Source organism: Takifugu flavidus, chromosome 10 (assembly GCF_003711565.1).
Source record: "Takifugu flavidus isolate HTHZ2018 chromosome 10, ASM371156v2, whole genome shotgun sequence".
Lineage (NCBI taxonomy): Eukaryota > Metazoa > Chordata > Actinopteri > Tetraodontiformes > Tetraodontidae > Takifugu > Takifugu flavidus.
Window position 1 is genome coordinate 2145699 of NC_079529.1, and position 20855 is coordinate 2166553.

The 20855-nt window shown below is 47.0% G+C and overlaps 2 protein-coding genes across 6 annotated transcripts; one reads left to right on the plus strand and one right to left on the minus strand.

Annotated features, from left to right (window-relative positions):
- Positions 1-2014: 2014 nt before the first annotated feature.
- she (Src homology 2 domain containing E) lies at positions 2015-7145 on the minus strand. Its single transcript, XM_057044667.1, has 6 exons — positions 6346-7145; positions 5880-6006; positions 4494-4748; positions 3973-4291; positions 3291-3410; positions 2015-2761 (listed from the first exon to the last, which is right to left on the minus strand). Exons 1-6 carry the CDS (start codon positions 6790-6792, stop codon positions 2569-2571), a joined length of 1461 nt encoding a protein of 486 aa, XP_056900647.1. The 5' UTR covers positions 6793-7145; the 3' UTR covers positions 2015-2568.
- Positions 4562-19735, plus strand: LOC130532213 (cingulin). Of its 5 annotated transcripts, none has more exons than XM_057044662.1 (22): positions 4562-4772; positions 5287-5444; positions 11415-12219; positions 12321-12418; positions 12498-12567; positions 12649-12744; positions 13369-13490; positions 13705-13816; positions 13897-14109; positions 14247-14395; positions 14591-14617; positions 15094-15214; positions 15295-15507; positions 15604-15825; positions 15905-16153; positions 16257-16427; positions 16570-16731; positions 17290-17463; positions 17574-17692; positions 17809-17917; positions 17997-18160; positions 18529-19735. In XM_057044662.1, exons 2-22 carry the CDS (start codon positions 5323-5325, stop codon positions 18659-18661), a joined length of 3651 nt encoding a protein of 1216 aa, XP_056900642.1. In that variant the 5' UTR covers positions 4562-4772; positions 5287-5322; the 3' UTR covers positions 18662-19735. The 5 variants fall into 5 exon arrangements, with proteins under 5 accessions (XP_056900642.1, XP_056900644.1, XP_056900643.1 ...); XM_057044664.1 differs by having other exon boundaries at positions 12348-12418; XM_057044665.1 differs by lacking the exons at positions 4562-4772; positions 5287-5444 and adding exons at positions 7308-8037; positions 10978-11152.
- The last annotated feature ends 1120 nt before the right edge of the window (positions 19736-20855 follow it).

Here is a 20855-nt window from a genome sequence, read left to right on the forward strand (position 1 = left end):
CATGCGCAGCTCAGCAAAAGGCATCGTCTATCTCACACACACACACACACTCGTGTATAAATGCGCACAATGCCTCCACACACAAATGTGCATATGCGTGCACATACGCAGGCCAGCTCTTCCACTGTAATGTCTCCCTCTGTCATGCTATCTTTATCCACTCTTCCTCTCTCCCTCTCCCTTCCAGCTTTCCTCTGCAGTGAATGAGCTGACCTGACAGTGCTCCTCCTCTGCACTGAGTGCTGTGAGTCTCTCTCTGAATTATTTAATAGCTGGGACCCCCACAAGTGCTTGTCTTCCCCTAACACCCCCCTGTGCTCTCTCTCTTTTTGTCTCTATCTCTCTCTCTATTTATTTTTTTGTCCCATCCTCTTCTGGTTGATGATGGTAATTTAAATCTGTCACATCTGGGTTACACTGATACAACAAATTCTACATCTCATTTTGGCTTGGCAGGCTGGTTAAATTAACCTGTGAGGTCATTGTTGACATCATCCGACGTTGCTCCTCTCTTCCGATAAAGCAGAGTGAGTGACACGCTACACTGCAGTGTTTCTGTCTCCAAGTTGGGTTTCTGACCCTGACAGCACCACGTGCGGGCAGACGTGTCCTGAAACGCCGCATACATACGGTAATTCGGGGCTTGGCTCTGTGAATATGACCAACCAGGGTTGGAAACACCAGTGAAGTCGTGCAAAAGGGTTTGAGCACCACTGATCGGCTGGGTAGAGCTGCTTTGGAACAATCTGGTGGATTTTATCCCACTATTCAGGCGCCATCTTTGCAGGCCTGTATGCGACCACTCCACTTGTCTTTGAGCGTAAATCTGACGTTTTCACAGACAAATAGGATTGTAGGCTCACGCTGAATGCAACATTCCCAAAACAACTACAAGGGTCACGTGCCCAACACCCCGGGGTTCTTGTTTGTTTTGACCTACTTTGAGATTTAATTAAGAGAACACAGAGGGCCGTTGTGTAACATCGCAGTTTCTGACCACTCCGGAATACAAACTGCTGCTCGAAAGTGCGGATATGCCACATCCAAAGGGGCTGTTACTTTCTCTGACCCTGCACTTGGACCCTCATGGGTGCAGCCACGATCACTAATGACAACGGTGAGTCACTAATTTCATCGCTCTGATATTATTCGCTGCCGCCAATCACAAAACAATAGTCTGTAATTATCGCTAATAATGTGACCACAGACATTCGTAGCTCTTTTTCTACCACAGACTATCTCTCCTCGCTCTCCCTCTCCCCCTCTCTTCCTTCTCCACAGAGATGGCCCTACCTCGCTCCAACTAATCACCATGGCAACCCGGTAATCCTTGAACAGAAAAAAATGTTGACTCCCAGAGATGCCCATACACACACAAGCACACATTACGGGACTGGATGCACAAATAGGCATGCAGTCCCTGTTACGCACGAATGCGAACACACGCACACAAACACACACACACACACACACACCACACACACACACACAGGCAGACTCTCATGCGAGCCAGTACACTCACTGGTGTTTACTGGTACAACATATCTTACCACAAACACACTTCCAAGCATTAGTGTGGGGATAAAGCCTCTCTGCATTCTGTGTGTTGGGAGAGGATTTAAATGTGCCGTCTTTCCTGCTGGGTAAACTCCATTTGTGTCTATTTTATTTATGCATGTGTGCTCAACTGTATGCCCGTGTTTGCATTTGTTGACGACGGATAGGTGAGCGCATGTGCATCCATGAGGCTGCATGTGTTTAGAGCTGTAATTGATTTCACACTCAGGTCAATGCTTTTGCAGCTAGGGGAGGAGAGCGCGCACACACACACTCACACACACACACACATTTTGGTTTCTGTCTGTTTTAATGATGCTAGGGCTTATTTAAATTTAATATGAATTTTATTTTATGAATTAAAAAATACAACAATATTATACAGGCCATATTGTTGTGCATTATAAAAAAAACACACAATATCCATCCCTCCATAAATGCATCATCGACTCACACGTACATTTTTGGGTAAAACAGTTTATTAACCACAAGATCCTCCTAGTACACTAGATCTAATCACCTGATCAATAAAAGTCTTCCCTTTGAAAGGCAGACTAGTGTGCAAATTCACCTGATCCTCTACAACTAATAGCCTGATTGATATGTAGCATGGGTCAATGAGCATTGATTAAACTGACCATCTCTAACGATATAGCAAGGGGGGTAATTGATGATGATGTCAGCACCTCCGTGTAAGAGCACCCCCCCAGGTGATATTGTTTTGTATTTTAGGAAAATTTGTATCTCCCTGATAAAAGATATACATTTAGTCCACTCCGAACAGCTCGAGTGTTTGGTAAATTTTAGTTAATCAGCACTACAAGGACGTGATCTGCGCATACCTATACCACGCATACAACCATACATTTAAGGCAGTACACAAAAGAAATCAAAGCAGCATGTGCGTTTGCAAGTGTGTCAACTTCTGTCTGTCTGCATGGGTTTTGTGCGCAGGACTGAGCTTGGCCTCTCTGCGCATGTTTGTCTATGTCCCAAATCCTTCGGTCATGTTTAGTGCATCCTGTGCACAGGATGCTGCAGGGTCATGTGCTCCGCTCCAGTGAAAGGCAGTCTGTGTGTGCAGTAGTGGTGGACCAGCTCGGGGATGCTCGGGAAGACACAGCTACTCTGATCCAGGGTGAAGCCCAGACCCTTAACGCTCTTAGTTTGGGCCACGATGATGTGCACACAGCTCTGACTGGTCCTGATGAAACATACAACACACACACACAAAGAAATGCTTGAAAGTCCTAAAATGACTAAACAGATTAGGAGGAAAACAGACGAATATTGGAGACAAAACACAAGTATGGTGACACTAGTATCTGCCTAAATGAGCTCCAAAGTTCAGTGGGTGTGTAAATGGGGTTAATTGTGTTGGCTTTCAAATGAATGAGCACAACAAATGTGCATACACACTCACTCATACTGCTATCATCACGTTAAAATATATGCAAAGTGATGTCACCTGTGTGAATATTAGTCATGACCCAAAACAGTTTAAATGAGATCACAAATGGATATATTTGCAGGTTTAGCAAATTTGTATTACCTGAGGAAATATTCAAACATTGATTTCCAAAGTGACACAAGAGAAAAAAACAAGACGGCGATGCACTAAAGCAGCATGCAGAAGAAATACGCGCACTCAACACTGTATAGCGTGCGTAGTCGCTGTTCTGCAGGCACATACACACTCAAAGGAAATCACTTCCACACATCAGCGCACTCACTTCAATGCGATGGAGTACTTGCTGGTTCCTGATTCGCTGTCTCTCACCAGGAAGCTGGCTTCCCTGCAGCGCTGCAGCTGAGCCTCAGCCTGCTGCCGACTCACACTGCCATGGTACCAGCTTGGAGAGGGGAGGGATGGGGGACAAGGGAGGGAGAACATGATGGGAGAGGAAGCAGATCAGTGACATATAGCACAGTGACATATGGAGACAAGTCAAATGTCAAGCCAATGATAGTTGATGTTGAGAAAAAGCAAAGAGCGCCAACAAAGAGTCACTGGAAAGACACAGTGACTCACACGTAATGTAGAAGCTATGTGTGAAGCTATTAATGCACAAGTGTGGTATATTTATGTTGTTATTTCTGTATTACAGCCATATTTGGTGAAATCGTTTATTTGCTTTAGAAGTGGAGACAAACACATCGTCGTTAAAATTCAAGAGACGTCTACATCAATGCTGCTGATGACAGAGGCCACGATGAGTAATGATGATTGGAAAATTATACGTATAATTTTAATAATATGGAAGGATGTGGAACGTTCCAGTCATCAGGAGCAAAAATGGTTCAACCCAACATGTTGTTAGTAAGGTCTACAGTGCAGATCAGCCATGCCATCTCAGATAACTCTGAAACACGCGGTGGTTTGAACATTCCTCCTCCTCTGTCCTCCAACCTTACCTCTGCTTCTCCAGGGGCAGGCTGGGGTCCACTTTAGCTGTCTCCCCATCCAGCGGGGCACTGGGCGAGGTGGGCGATGGAGGGGAGAGTTTCAGGGTCGGGAAGGAGGGAGATGGGGGTGTGAGAGGAGAGAGTTTGAGGATTGGAGAAGAGGGGAAGGATGGAGAAGATGGAGAGGAGGGGGAGGGTATTACAAGAGTTTTATGGTTCCAGTTCTTCTGCCTGAGGGTGTGTTGATGCTGTTGCTGCTGGGGCTGCTGGCGGACTGAAGATGAACTGTTCTCTTTACTCTGGGAGCAATCCATGGCCTCGAACTGAGCTGAAGGAACCAGCAGAGAGAAGGCTCAACCTTTCATAATAAACTTCCATCAGGGCTGAGCCATTACAGTAAACACATCTGGATTGTTTTGGTCCATCCTTTGCAGTAAACAAACGAATGAACCCACGGCATCCTTCATTCACACACACCCCCCCACCACCACCACCACCACCACCCTTGTCAACATCCCATTATTCTCTACCTGACAGCACTCTAACAATGTCCTCCTTTCTCCACTCCCATGGCAGCTCATACTCCCCAGCAGGACGGACATCAGACTCTGGTCGGGTGACGGGGATCCACACCCCCTCGCGGTCGCCTTCCAGCTCGCCCTCGTACGGCGTGTCGTAGATATTCAGAGGCACAGGCTTCCCCTCCTCTCCTTTCCCCTCTTTCTGACCTCTGTCCAGCAGGACACACACCTTCAGGAGGTCTTTGGAACCCCGTCGACGCACCTCTGCATCAGAAATTGTCATTAATAGTAAGTTTGTCAATGTTAAGAAGACACATTTTAATGGATCAATGTCACAGTTTCCTTTAGTTGCCAAAATGCTCTTCCTAGTGTTGATATATGTATTTTTTATTGCTTTAACTGTCTTATGTCTTCACACAAAAGCCCATTTGGCCTCAAAATGTCACAGAGAATAAATTTCCAAAAAGGGGGGTGGTGATCCTTTGGGAGACACATGTTACTGTTTCAGATTTTTTGGTTTTAAACAAGTGTCTCTCTGCCTGCTTCTCTCCCTCTGTGTGCATTTGTGTGTATGTGTGCATGTGTGTGTGTGTGTGTGTGTGTGTGTGATATGCCACTGTCAGGAGAGAACCTGCTTCCAAATGCATATAAGTAAATATGTCATACCTAAAAAAATCATAATGTTACAGTGATTTTGCATTCATTCAGTACTACAGGAAGTTGTAGATTATGATCAGTTGTTTTGATAAGTAAGTAATTTAGCAGGAAATTTCACTTGTTGTGTTTCTTTGCTGTCTGACAGGTAGCCTGTGTGTCTGCACTATTGTCTGACCAAACAATGGAGCTACAGGAAGAAAAGGTCAACACAACAGCTGATTGGACAGCTCACGGGGCCGCTTCCTGGCTGTTGGGAAGTGATTGGACAAAACCCAGAGGGGAACTTGCAAGTTTTGGGAAGGGGTGAGGGGGACTTTCAGTTCTCTTCACACATAAAGGCCATAAAGCATTGTGTGTGTATGGGGGGTGCACTGGGGCCAACTTCCTATCAGGAGAATGGGGCAAAGGAAACAGAGGCAGGAGACAGGAAGTTAGGAGAGGAAGCTGCACCCATTGTCCCTGCGCAACACTGTTTCTATGGCAACCGCCAACAGGGTGGGAAGTCAGTAGAGACAGCAAGGGTCGAGTCCCTTTAAAACAGACCTTTAGCAAGAATGCAGCTCATGAGAGTGCAGGAAGCTCCGCTAGGATGTATAAACAAATCATGCTCGGATTGCAAATTTCAGCTTTTCTACAAAGTCAAATTACTATGCAACACTAAAGAAAATGTGTTTTTAAAGGTGCACAAAAAGCACCACACACTGTCACAAAGTGTATCAGAAAGAGATCGTAACCCACCTGTTATAATGACTTGGGCATCGTAGGGCTCCATGTAGCCGTCGTTCACCCCGGCCCGCTCGGCCTCCCTCTGCTCCTTGGTTTTCTCCGCATCAAAAGGATCTGCATAGTCTTCCAGGATGATCAGCTATCAGGAGAAAAATCAGAAAACCATTCATGAATTCAGCTGGGAGTGTGTGTGAATGTCTGTGCGTGCTATCGAATGGAGGACGCAGCAAATATTCTTGTGAAAAGAGGTCAGTGCATTGTGTTTGCACGTTTGATGTGACACACTCTTTCACCACACTGTTCTTTTTACAGGGTGGAAACTTGATACATGGTTATAAGGTGCAGGGGGAGGCAAAGCAGTAAACTTTGGCCCATAAAAAATTGATGACTTAATTGGTTTTGCTTATTTAAAAAAAAACTATTATCAGTTTAAATAGACGATCGAGTGCTGCAGTAGATTTGCTTTTAAGCTCCTTACCGTCGTTTTAATGTCCGGCCTTCCCTTCTCATTCTCGTGTTGCTTCTGTTCGCATATCCCGCTGAGCTTGGGGGTCTTGTCCTGTTTGTCCACCTTGATCATTCTGCTGATGTACGCTTGCGCCAGACTGGAGGTCCTCACCTGGCGGTTCTCATCCAACGTTCCGGTATCGATCTTTGCGTTCTTGCGTCCTTTTCCACTGGTGAGACTATCCCAGACGGTCCCACCAGAACTCGGGCTGTTGCGACCCAATTCGGAGGCCGAATTCTTCCTATTCCTCCCCACCAGCAGACCACCCATCCCTCCATCTTTGCGCGGATTCACTTTGAGGCTGTCACGAGAAAAAGAGGGTTTGGATCTCGATGGTGGGCCAGATTCAGAGGCCGAGCGGACCCTCTCGGTTCCGTTTTTCAGATTGATGGGGAAATCTCTGAACCACTTTGCCATGGTCGTCAAACAATTAACGAGTCGCGCTTGGAGCGAACCAGTATTACGCGCAGAGGCTCCAACTTTACGCACGGATATTCCACGCACCAAATCACGTTAACTGACCTCAGTGGTGAATATCTCACTCAACAATTCACAACCTGGCGTTGAACTTCTTTCTGACACTAAACGGCCACTTCTGGCGCGTCTTCGAAGTCATTGGCCGGTGACTTTTACCGTCGCCCCGCACCTGCACTAACAACTATCCCTGTAGTTTGAAGAGCAGCTTCTGGAGAGCGTAAACTCGAAAGAAATCAAAATTCTTCTTTGCATCAGGTAGAGAGCCCATTCCCGGAGCGTGAGACGACTCGTCCTGTCTGCCGATCAGAAAAAAGGATGAGAAGGAGAGGAAAGTTTTGCCTGCACATTGTGGGATGTCGCAGCAGTCTGGGGGAGGGGCTGCACGTCGAGGAAAGTAAGGCAATTAAACTTTACAAGAGATGTCAACGCCGTGCCAAAGCGTGTCCCCGTAGAAAAGGCTGGGTACGATAACACATTTTGGAGTTATTTGTTTTTGTGTGTTTGTGGGCAGGTGGATCAAACGTATTTGGCGTGATGGCTATAAACAGATTGTGTTTCCACCCCTTTAATTGCACTATTTTTTAATTAATATATTTGATGCTTTTATACCGGTAAAATGTGAAGACGAACCTCATCTTGTTGATTTGTTTCTTTTTTTTAGGCGCAACTTATGGCAACTACCTATGTAGATCATAACGCCACCTACTGGTAACTTGAAGAATAAAACTTGAAACGCACCAGCCTGTAGGCTGTCTGCTGTCCACATCCGAGATTGTAGAGACCTTTGTCTGGGTCGCTTCTGCAGTTTTATCTCGAGATATAATAAAGAGAGAAGGAGAGAGATACCTGTAAATTTCAGCATGTCATAAAGAAAGTTCTGCGCAATACAATAGTGGCAGATGGGTTCCACCAATAGCAGACGAAGCCACTGTCTATAGTCCCGCCCAAATCAGCCTAACTGTCCAATCACAGCGCTCCTCTTGGGGAGACGGGGCGGGGCCTTTGTTTCCCCGACAAAGGTAACAGGTTGCAGTCGCCACATAATGAACTTGTTCTCTCTATGAAGTCGTCTGCGTTTTAAATGTCGTTTTCCGCATGGGCCCAAGCGAATTTCCAGGGGTAATATTTGAAAGAATATTCGCACCAGCGACAACGCGAAGAAGCGGAATATATTCAGAGAAAGAGGTAACCTAGCGCCTTTTGCACTTTATATGGCGAGACGGCTATTCAGACAGACAGACAGACAGACAGACGAGCCCCATCAGTTATCAGGGATGTTTTGATGCCGTGTGGCACTTAAATTACGCAGTGTGTTGGCCATGCAACAAGTCTTTTCAATATAAACGAGATAAAGGGTCTTTTATGCATGATTTGCAGGGATTGGTGTGAAGCTAACGTTACTCCAGAGCAACTTTAGGTTTCTTACTTGCGTAAGAGATTCCTGCGACTCTTGTGAGAGCGTTTGTTGCTCATTTTAAATCTGTGACAAGTTATATGCCTCTGCCATACCGATCTTTGGGGATTTGCCACTGGAAAACTGAGAAAATAGGTTGACCCCGGAGACAACATGTAACCACGATCATAATCCCCAAAGTCCTTGAATCTGCGCAACTTTGTAATGAAAAATGTATCCCCTGCAAACGGCAAAAGGAATGCAGTTCTGCAAAGCAGAGATGTTTTCAGATGTTAAACTCCAAGATTATAGGTCTGAAGCAATTACAGCTGTGAATTACTTGTTGAGATGAAATCCGGGCAAAAGCAGCACATTAAATTTTGCACAGATGGGTGAAGCCCAGAGAGGAAAAAAACTGCAATAAATCACTCCAAACTCTCCTCTCTCTCACGCACACACATACACACACGCACGCACGCACACACACAGCATGTGTAATAAGGAGGACGCAGAGAAACAAGTGTCTGGAATGTGGGGAACGCACTCATTCTATTCACGTGCTCTAGATATTTAGTTATTGGTATATTATTTTGTAACGCTGAACTGTCCCTTTGTTATGCCAATGAGCTGCCCCGGCTGCACAAAGAGGACTAAATGGCTGTTTGTCTGTGTGTGAAAGACGAGCAGTGTGTGAAGAATGTAACAGCGGAGACGAAAGGCTGAAAGGCCACCAGCTCCAGTTGTGTTCATCTCTTCCAGAGTCTTATGGAACTTATGTGTTTTCATTTTGTTTGGCACATCCAGTAGTATGATGGCAGAGTCATCCTTTAAACACACTCCCTATTAAATTTATTATGCGAGAAGATGCACTTGGATATCTGGTTTTGTTATCACCCTCAGCTACGTTTTGAGAGAAATATGCACGAACCTTTGCTGCCTTTGGAGCAGAGATGATTCTGTGAACCGTTGGGACTCCGTGAGTCAGCAGATGCACTTTCATGACTCCACACATTGCTGTTGTTTTGGTTCTCTCCACACCCGCTCTAATCCCCTAATTATATTTTCCATTCCATCTTGGATCTAAACAGGAAAGTAGCTTTAATTCAATTTGCTGCTAGCGCCCCGTTGGAGGCCGGGGCAGAGAGTCGGGCACCAGGAGCGTGCAGATACCCCCACAGCTGACCTCAGGTGGCGCTGCATTCAAATACCACAGCTCAGCAACAGTTCACCCAGATGGCTTTGAAGAAGGGGAAGAAGAAAAATGACATTGTGCTCTCGGACTGGACGAGGAATGTTTCGTTACGAGAGGAAAGCGACCCAGGGAGAAGCAGAGAGATGGAGGCAGAAGCGGACTTGTAATTAAATCAACCACAGGAAGGGAATGAAAGAGTGTCTGGTTCCTTTTTGGCATTCGCAGAATATCTGGTTGGATTTTCCGCCCCACATGAGCTGAACAATAGGATCCCCCTCACCCCTGTCTGTGGAGACCTGGGACAGAGATGTTCCTCACTGACACATCAGTGTGCAGATATGAAGATGTTCCTGTGTTCCGGCCTGGCACATGTAGATGAAAGAGATCTGCAGCCATCCTTCACATAGCGCCAGTAAACTGGATCATACGGAGCGACTGAGGGATGTTTGTCGATGCATGACTTGTTTGATTGACCTTGCTCGCGGAGGCGGCGGGCTTCGAGCTTTCTGCTAGAACGCACAAATGTGTTGTGACACGGCGCTTCCTCTGTGGCTCCCAGAGGGTGTTGGGGGGGGGGGGGGGTGGCTGAGAGAGCGGTAAACTGTGCACGTCTGATGGGCAAGTTTGTCTGGGAAAGATGCTGGGATATCTCAAGCGCACCAAAAAGGTTAAAAATGTCACCCAGGCAGCGCCGGCTGTCTTTCTGGCTCTGCCTTCTGTGGCTTCGAGGAGGGTGTCGCAAATAAACAACACTGTCATTTCATTATTTCATTCTTTTCTAGGCTGCACTGAGGCTTCTGACGTCAGCCATGGTTTTCCAGGACTTGTGACACCGCTGAACTTTGCTGCTCTATTCTTCCCATTTAACGATGCACCAAATAGTTGATTTGACCTGGAAAAAGTAAAACAGTAATGAGATTTTTCCTCATTATCCTTTGCGTCAGAACTGCAACAGTTGGCCCATTGGGGCGCACCAGAGACAGAGCACTTGCACAGAGAGGATAAAGGAATGTCACATTCCTCTTTCTTTGTTTTCTGCTTTGGAAAACTATGGAGAGAAAGTAAAACAGGTCAGTGAAGGGCGGAGTTCCTTGAACATGCTGGACTTTGGTGACAACGGATCAAACAGACATCCTCTGCCCCGGCCTTTGGTTTATGGACAAATTATCTTTGCACTGAATTAAAAGAATGGTAGGTGTGATCGCTGACGTGGACGTGGTTTAGGAATCAGTCATGAAGAGCTACGGGAGGTGGGGGGGGAGGGGGGTTTGGGAGTCGAGATACAAAAAACTGGAGAACGATCAGAGTTCCAAGTCCAGAAGAGTCCCCTTTTATCCAAAGGGTTTTGTCAGGTATATATTAAGTATCACCTTGGGAAGATGATTGTAAAGGCTTTGCTGGTTTTTACAGGGGGGGGGAAAGTGATATGTGGGTGTGTGGTTTCAGGTTAATGACTAATGGAGTGCACTGAGGTCAAAGTCCACACACAATATAAAACCAAGAGCATATTGTGTGTGTGTGTGTGTGTGTTCAAAACAAGGTGGCGGCTCTGCGTTCGTCTCACAGGGATTCGTCATCTCAGGCTCGTCTTTGTTAACGAGTGTCTTGGTATTCAGTTTGATTCTGGAATCTGAGGGAAAGTGCTGTGGTATGCTAATCTGGTCAGCGACTGTGCAGTAGTCCCTTCTCTCCTCCGCTTCTCCAAACCAGCTATTGTGAGTATCGGCAAACCAAAACCTGATCCCCTCGACAGATACTGAACTCGGTGTAGTTAGCATTTTTAGCCTAGCATAGACACTTTCTTTCCATTTATGTGTGAGGATGCAGACAAAATATTCTTGTTCTAGTTCAGTAAGAGTCTTTAGATGTGTTCTAAGAAAGTTTAATGTGGACATAAAGTATGTGAGCAGTTAATATTTTTCTTGGTGTAAAATATGAGAGTAAAGAATGTTTCCGCATCTTTGTTCTTTTTCTCAGCATGAGCACCTCATCTTCAGGGCAGAAGAACCCATTGGACTATGGCGTCCAGATCCGCTTTATAAACGACCTCTGTGATACTGGTGGGATGCAGCCCGGGCCCCAGCCCAAGACCAAGCCCCAGCCCACCTCCAAGTATGGCGTGGCAGTGAGGGTGCAGGGTATTGCCGGTCAGCCATACGTGGTCCTGAAGGATGGACAGAAAGGAGACTCCTACGGGGTCCAGCTTAGGACAAACTACCCGTCTGGCTACGGTAGCCTTCCCCGGAGGAGAGAGAGGGCAGACTCAGGAACAGGGGGTGCAGAAGGAGGAGGAGGAGGAGGAGGCGGTCAGGGGGGTGCTTTACGTAGAGCCCAATCTCACGGCTCGCTGCTTGACAGGGATGGAGAGGGAGGGGCAGAGAAAGAGGATTTTCAGCTGTCTAGGCCACCAGGGGATGGGAAGTCTGGGAGTTATGGGAATCTGGATGGTGGAATTGGGGTAAGGGGGGAGAGGGTACATGTCAATGCTAGAGAGGGGGCAACAAACAGAAATATGTGGGACAGCTCACACATGGCAGCAACAGAGCATCCTTCTAATCAGGGAAAAAGCCCAGTAAACAGACTAATAGACAGATTTGATGGTGGGAGCACTGGAGTCCAGCAGAGAGCATTCCCCCCTCCACAAGCCAACAGAGAAGCATCCGTCCTCCCCGCTCCCAATTCCTACAGCTCGCCTCCGTCCTCCACTCACAGCAGCCTGGGCCGCGGCCAGGGCGCCGTCGCCACATTCCCGGGACGGTACGCTGACGAGGAGCCGCAGCAGGTCAGTGGGAAGAACACAGTGTCCAGTTAACTCTGTCCAGTCAGCTCCACATCACACACCATGCAACAGTGCAAGAGTAGTTTTCTAATCTATGTCTCAAGGTGACCCCTGACCTTTTGCTGGACCAGGGTCCAAGTGCAGAGGTGAGCAGCGAGGAGGAGCAGTTCATGCAGACGATCTATAACATCTTGAGACAAGGGTACGGATCTCCTCGGGGCAGGATCTTCAGTCTTCACGCTGGATTACTTTTCTGAATCTTCAGTTTCTGTTTTTATCAGGACTAATGAGAGCGACGTCATCACCAGACATAAAGTCAAGATCATTGCGCAAAAGATTCAGAACCTCAAGGTCTTTTTTCTTCTCAACATAGCTGTTTCGTGTATGTTCAAATGGTGTTTCTTACGTTTCTCCATGAACGTTTTCCAATAGCCCAGAGAACGGGTTCCGGATGAGTGGACGAGAGAAAAACGGGAGCTGGAAAGAAAGATGAGAGAGCTGCAGATTGCCATGGAGGAGGAAAAAAGGGTGAGCCCACCAAAAGGAATAGTTATTTCAGAGAATGTAGGAACGTGTTTTATTTTGAAAAACTGAACAATTGAACACTCACTGGAAGTTCCTGGTGTAACCTGCTGGGCACCAAATGATCAAAAATAGATTTGCAGACCCAGGCAGGTACACAGTGCTCCCAGTGGAACCATCAACGCTAGGTAGATGCTGGGGGAAACCGGCAGAGCTTTGGGGCCAACCTGCCCCTTTAGATCATCAGTAATTACACACACAGAGCATATTGAGTCCTAACCACCCAATGAAGTCCTCAGAGGATTCCTGTCCTTTCTCAGCTGTTCTCCACAGGAGAGAAGGGGCACTTCAGGCTCCCTTAGAGTGGGCTTGAGATTAATCATCAGATTAATCCTTAAAGCCCTCTAGGCTAGTCAAAGGTGCACACACACACAATAATCTAACTTCAATAATGAGTCATTATAGGTTGGCTTAAGGAAGGTGGGAAGGTCTTAATCTCTAATAGTGTCTAAGTGCATAATCACTTATGCATGTTGATTAGACGCGCATTAGCATTTCCTAAATGCCACCAGAGATATCCGATGTCTAAAGTTTCACTGCTCTCATTTATTCATGTCTCCTTGTGTGCAGGACTGTGCCAACAATTCCGATCCTGCTCTGAAAGCTGAGCTGGAGGCCTGCCTGGATGAAAACCTGCAGCTCAGAGAGCTGCTGGACCGACAGAAGACAGAGTTAAATGAAACACAATCAGAGTGAGGACACGAAAGGCACAGACACTTAAACACACATTCATCTGCCGATGGATGGAGCAAAGAGCAGGGGCACCAATGTCTGTGAGTCTTGGTGCTTCTGCGCGACAACCACCACTTTGTGTTGGCTAACAAACCGGGCAGTAGTGTTAATTATTCACGAGACAAACAAGTGTGCCACAATCGCAGTTGTGCCTGACTGTCCTCGTCCCTGCAGGCTGACGCAGCTGCGCATGGACAGGGAGAACGCAGAGACACGAGTCAGAGACATGGAGGACCAGCTGGCAGAGTTCCAGGATGAAATGAGAAAAGAGACGGGCGACAAAACGGTAACGCAGAGGCACAATTACGAGCGAAATGAGATTCAGTCGCCTTAAAAAAGTCGCTCAGATCGGAACCTCGTGTGCAGGACCTGATGTCCTGCCAGGCGCAGTTGATGGAGGTCTGTCAGCAGAAGAAGAAGCTGGAGGAGAACCTGAGGCAGCGAGAGCGAGAGCTCACCGCTCTAAAGGGAGCGCTGAAGGATGAGGTGGCCAGCCACGACAAGGAGATGGAGGTGCTCCGCGAGCAGTACAGCGCCGACATGGAGAAGCTCCGCGGCAGCATGGAGCAGGTGTCTCAGGTGTGTGACCACCACAAGCTCACAAGACAAACCACAACCGTTTCACCTTCTATCCGTCAGCATCTGTGGCAGCACAGAAGAAGAAGTCTTGGAAATGTGAACCTCTGTACTAATAGATCTGCTGTTTATTGTTTCAGTCTCAGGCAGGAATCGAGGCAGAGCGGCAGCGTGTAAATTCATCCATCCGCGCTTTACAGCAGCAGCTGGAAGACTGTAGAGATGAGAGCAGCCACTGGATGGAGCAGTTTCACACCACCAGGGATGAGTTACGAAAAACCAAACAAGAGTGAGTCTGTGTGTTTATGACATGCATCAATCAAGAGAAATAGTTTCATCAGCCTGCCTGGATTTGGGATTTGCACTGTTTATGTGTACACAACCCCCCCCCCCCCCCCCTCACGGTTCTCCTGGCAACCACAGTGCTACTAATGTCTGTCCCTCTCTTCTTTTTGTCATCACTGTTTCTCCTCCACACTGTCAGAGAGTCAACCTGCAGCCCCGACGCACTGTGAGAGTCACTAAACCAACAGCATATGTGTTTAGAGCCGTAGTTGTGGCTAGCGTCAGACAACTGTAGCTCTTAAGGCCATCCACATGAAGTAGCCCCAAATCTGAACCCCCCCGGGTGATTTCAAATATGAAATACAGCATCAGATACACCTGGAAATTGAGAGACATTGTGCTGGACCTCATTTGAAGCAGTTTCCTCATACAGCCAGAGCAGTGTGGATGACCTTAATGTTCTGTGTTTAGTTGTTAGAAATGTCCTAGATGTGAGTGAAAAACATGTTCTGTGTCCCATATGGATGGTAATGGGAACTGCTGATTTATTTCCTGTTATATAAAGATTACATAACAACTTCCTGGCTTGTCAAAGCTCATGTGACGTGATTCATCAATGGATCCGAAAGCCGATGATCAGATAAACAAGCTACAAATGTCTGACTTCCCTTTTAGTCTAAATCTAAGCTGCGTTTTCTTCAGACTCCTGCAAGTCCGAATGGAGAAGGAAGAATCTGAGGAGGAGGTGAAGGAGCTCCAGGAGAAAGTGAGCTCTATGAAGAGGCAGATGCCAGACCCGAGCCAGGCCCAGACTCTCAACCAGGTGCAGTAACCCCCCCCCCCCCCCCCCCCCCAGCACTGTTGGGCCGTAGCCTAATGTAACAAAATGTTGTTGCTGTTTAGGAAAAGCAGCAGTACAGCGCTGACCTACAGAAGACCAAGATGGAACTGGACAAGCACAGGGAGGCGTTGGACAGGAAGGTGATGGAGGTCATCGCCATCAAGAAATCTCACCAGAACCAGGAGGCGGAGTTGAGGTATGAGATCGACCGGCTAAAGGACCAGTTACAGAGGACGAAAGAGGACCTTGTCAAGGTCACAGAGAAAAACAAAAAGGTCAGTCCAACCTTAATCTTATAGCAAATTTATGTTCTTTACATTTTTAATTTTCGACTTTTATATTTTTGTGTCACCATCGTTGCGCATTTATAGCTTCCGGACCCGGTGGTCATCACAGAGTTGGAAGATAAGCTTGAAGAAACCCGAAGAGAAGCAGGACAGTTGAAAGAGAAACTGTCATCAGCTGAGGAGGAGCTGGAGGGCTGTAAAACACGTCTTGGCAGAGCTCAGGGTGAGGTCCAATCCCTCCAAGAATGCCAGCAGGAGCTGGAGGAGGCCAACACACGTCTCAAAGAGAAACTGTCACGGTTGGAGGTACGCGCTGCCTCGAGATGTGTGGACTCAACGAAGGGAGGATGAGTTTAAAACCCAGCTGATCATCATGTCCCCTCAGAATCAGCTGCAGACCAAGTCCACTGAGAGTTCTGAGGCAGAGCTGGCCCTCCACGCCGAGGTGAGGGGCTTGAGATCGGAGCTGGACGAGGCCAAGAGGAAAGTGTCCAGGCTGAGCCAGGAGATTCGTGAGTTGAACTCCCGTCTGGAGGCTTCCGAGAGGGAAAAGGAGACGCTCAAAGAGACCGTCGGCCAGCTGGAGGAGGCCAAACGACAGCAGGAGAAGGCTCTGGAGAAAATGAACAAGGAGGTAGCAGATTCTTTGATAACGCTCTCGGCAGCAGCTGCTCCGACACAAAAATCACCCACTGATTTCGTTTTTTCCCCTTTCCCCTCGTGCTCTTTGTTGGCAGCATGAGTCTCGGTCTGTGTCCTCGAGGGAGGAGGTGCAGGCTCTCCGGGTTCAGATGGAGGAGCAGAAAGAGAGGGCGCGCAAGGACGTACAGGAAGCGCAACGCCATGGCAACGATGCTCAGCGTGAACTGGATCAAAGTCATATGACTCTCAGGAGACTGGAGGAAGAAGTGGGTGTTAGTTTTTTGAGTGCACGTTTTCTCAACCGGTGCATGAACGCCCGTGCAGCTTAATGTGAATTACTGAAGGATGTCGCGTTCAAATCCGGAGAGATAAGCTGACAGTTGCGTCTGTGTTGGCGAATCTGAGCAGATGTCTCGTCAGAAGAAGGAGCTGATGGTCGTGTGTGAGGAGAGAGACAACCACCAGCTGGATAAAGAGCTTCTCACCAACAGACTCCGCCACCTCGAGGGAGAGATCGAGGCCAGCAAAAACAGCTATAACGAGAAAACCCGGGAGATTCGTATCCTGGAGGTAGACTACCAGCACCCGCTCACCTGGGGACCAAAGCATGACATCATCCTCTTAGTGTTTGTGCAGGATTACATGTGGTTGAACTAGATGTGGACATTTCACTGACCATCACACATGATATTCAAGTATGTAGATGCTTTGTTGCCACTTTAAAAAGCTGTAATATACATTATATTATTTGATTTTAGGCTGAATGCTTAGCTAAAATCATTGTGAATCCAAAGAAATCTACACTTTTAAGAAATCATTTCTTTAGTAATCTGTTATTTCTGATTACATGATACATTTCTGAATTGTGTGATTAGATTAAGTAAATATTCTATTAAACAGAATTATTCTAAGGTTGGAAATCATTCCATTGGCTCTATAAATGCAGCTCTGATGGTTTAATAGTTCTGCTTTAGATAAGAGCTGCTGTAAACTTCATCACACGTCACTGTGTTCTTCACACTCTTCCCCAATGTGAAGCACAAAGACACAAAAGATCCCAATAAAAACAAAATGTAGAATACTGTAGATTTGGACACTTAAATGTGCTCTCATCTTGGCCTTTGTCAGGACAAGCTGAAGCGAGCAGACCTGGAGCTGGAGGAGGAGAGAAGCAGCCTGGAGATAATGACAGACCGAATGGGCAGGAGCAGAGACCAGATCGATCAGCTGCGCTCCGAGTTGATGCAGGAGAGATCCTCCAAACAGGACCTGGAGCTGGACAAGACTGCCATGGAGAGACAGGTACGCACACACACGATAGTTGGGAACAGGGAACAATGCAAATCACATGTGGCCTGAGGTGTTACCTGGGATAGTTTTGACCTGTAGTCGGTCTGTGTCTGTCACTGCAGCTGAAGGAGCTGCGGAGTCGTGTGGCCGACATGGAGGGCCAGTCCCGCTCCACAGCTGGAGTCTCCCAGCTGGAGAACAAGATCCAGGATCTGGAAGACCGCCTCCGCAGCGAAGAAAGGTGGACAGTTCGATCTTCAGATCATGTTTTACCCTCACATTTACACCTTTACAAAGACCAAACCGAAGCCATGTCGAGTGTCAGCACATGTCCTGTCCTCTCCTGTGCGTGAAAAGGGAGAAGAACTCTGTTTTGGGGTCTCAACGACGTTTGGAGAGGAAACTCAAAGAACTCAACATGACGATGGAAGAGGAGAGAGAGGCGCACACTGAACAAAGAGACCAGGTATGGCTCCCGCCTCCTGCTGAATGTCTCGCTTTGAGATGATATCAGAGTCAAGCAAATGCCTCGTCTGCTGTTGCAGCTCGCTCTCAAAGTGAAAGCTCTGAAGAGACAGGTGGACGAGGGGGAGACGGAGCTGGAAAGGGTCGAAGCCCTGAGGAGAAAGGCTCTCAGAGACATGGAAGAACAGATGGAGCTGAAGGATGCCTTGCAGTCCAGAGTCACAGCGCTCGAAACCGAGCTCAAGTAAGCGACTCCTTATCTCCGAAGATATGACACGTTAATAGCAGCTTAGGTTTTATTGCTGTCTGCAAGAGAGAGACTCAGACGCTTTTCATCGCCTTGCCTCGCAAAATGAGCAGATTCCTTTTAATTTGCACTTCCCACAGATATCCCATGGCACTGTATTACACAATGAAATGTGCAGAAGGTTTGTCAGCGATGATGGAATAGATGACACATTACTGTACTCATCTTCAAGTCTAAACGTGCTGTCCTTAGACCTTAGCGCTTGTTGTTTCGCTCTTTGGCCAGCAGGGGGAGCGCTGTGACCTCCCGGAACTAAAAGAGTGAAAAATAATTGATACTAATAATATGATCATCCGCTGTTTCAGGAGAAAAAACACCTCAGCAACTCGTCCCATTTTGGATTCATCAGCACTCAGTTCGGATGACGACAGCCTGTATGATCCCTCCAGCATCACCTCCATCCTCACGGAGGGCAACCTGCAGACCAGCTCCTGTTAAAGCAGCTCTTCACTGACAGGGAGGGGAGGAACCAGTGGAGAGGACGGCTAAAACTGCTTGGTGGACTTTTGTTACAAAGCCAGGAGCAGAATTCTTTTAGATAATAATATCAGGAGGGTGCAGAAGAGAGTGGAAAGATGAGAAGGAGTCTCAGCTCTAGCTGGAACACCCTTCAGCATAGCTATGCATTCACGCCGCACTCGAACAAACAGCCCAGATTGGGTTCTCTAGCATGAATATAATATGTACGCAACATCGGTAACCTACATCGATGAGGGCAGGTGTTTAGTGTACAAGGTTTACGCCTCAATGTCGACTTTCTTTGCAGCACAACTTAAAATTAAAATGCACACAATTGATTCTGTAGCCCTGCAACAACCCAAACAGCTTGTTGATTCTTCTCCAACCAAATATTTCTACTGTAGCTAATTCTCATAGATGAAAGATGTTTATGGAGGTTGGTTATTCAGTGCTGATCGGTAGTTTGGGGGGGAAATGTTCCTCCGTCCACTGTTTAAAGGTCCAGCGTGTGAGATAATAATTTAACCATTAAATATAATCTAAGAACTCTAATCTAGGAAAAACCTCATTCTGCTATTAAGGTATATTTTGGTGCTGTTACTGTTTGTGTTGATCATTGTAACGCTCTTTTCTGATGAACTCACAGCTGTTGCTTTGATTTAGGGAACGAGCCGACGCCGTCATTTTTCATCAAATCAGTTTAAAGTCAGCAAAGCGAAACCTCACAATGACTGAAAAGCCTTCCTGTCTGATTGTAAACACACACCTTACCTGTAGAAGGCTGCACAATGTCTATGCCTTCTTTTTGATCAAATCTAAACTTCACGGTTCGTTATATAAAATTTGTATTTAGCCTATAAGAAAGATTTTTATAAAGATATATTCGTATTTGTGGATTTTTGACAGCTTATGTAGAAATCAAACTGTTGAACGGTACTCTGGTGTTTACGAATGCTGAGTTGCTTTTGTGTTCACACTCTGATTGTACGTCACAAAGTAGTTTTGGTTTGTTTTTTACTCTAAGCTGAACAACACTAAAATAAGTTGAACGAACCTTTGTCTATTTTCTTATAACACAATCAAATAAGGTCTTAGTGGTGTTATAAAGCAAGTAATCTCTCAAACTAGCGCGTCAGCACATTCTTTCCTGTTAAATAATGTCCACGCTCTATCGAAGATGATTAACCGCCTGAATTCAAACCACCCAACAGACGTTTCCACACATTTTATCACAATAATTAAACAATAATTAAATCCTTTTTGTTGCCGGTTCCGATCCTCTCACCCTCCACAGCACGTTAGCGTGTTTGTTGTTGTGGACCGTGCGTCACTGCGCCCGACGGATGCTGTTATGTCAGCTGCGAGATCACCCGCCGTGTCACCGCTCGCTGACCGTGCAAACGCTCTCGAACGAGCGCCGCTGTTGATGTTTGTCCTCTAATCTTTGCACTGCAGAGTTGTTTCAGTCCGTTGTCCTCTCAGGAGTTGTTGACAGAGGACAACTCCTCTTCCTGTTTACCGTATCCATCAGACGACTGAACACCACAATGGAGTTGAGATCACGCTGGTTTCCACAGCAGCATGCATTGATTTGCTTGATTCAGCACAGTCTGTATTTCTTTTTCTTTACAAATGTGATGGTTTTGCTAGCGAATGCAGCGTCGCCCACGCTTGGCCGCGGCTGAAACCTGTTCCCCTGCCACATCTCTGATGGACGGAGGTCAAACAGATGATCTCTGCTGGAACAGGAAGTGTGCCAGCGCAGTTTGCTGGGGTGGAACATGATGGATGGCTCTCTGGCCGAGCATGTCAGGAATGTACGGGGGGGTCAAAGGAGCCGACGGGGAGGAAAGGCAAAGGTCGGCTCTGCAGACCCCCAGGATGCTCCTGGGCTCAGATCACCTGTTATTCTGTCTCCTCTTTTCATCTCCAAATGAATACAGGCTGTTTGCCTTGTGCCAACATTTTTGGTTATATAATCCATCCCATAAAAAAAAGAGATGAAAGGCGGCACCCTGGAGGGAAAAGAACACCAACTCCTTGGCGCGTTGGAGTGTTCTGGCCTTTGATTGTTGTACATTCATCTCAGAAGCGCCTGTGTCTCAGATGTCTGCCCCTCCTGTGGCGCTATTGTTACGGACACGGAAAGAAACCTTTCCCTGGAGTTCGGCGG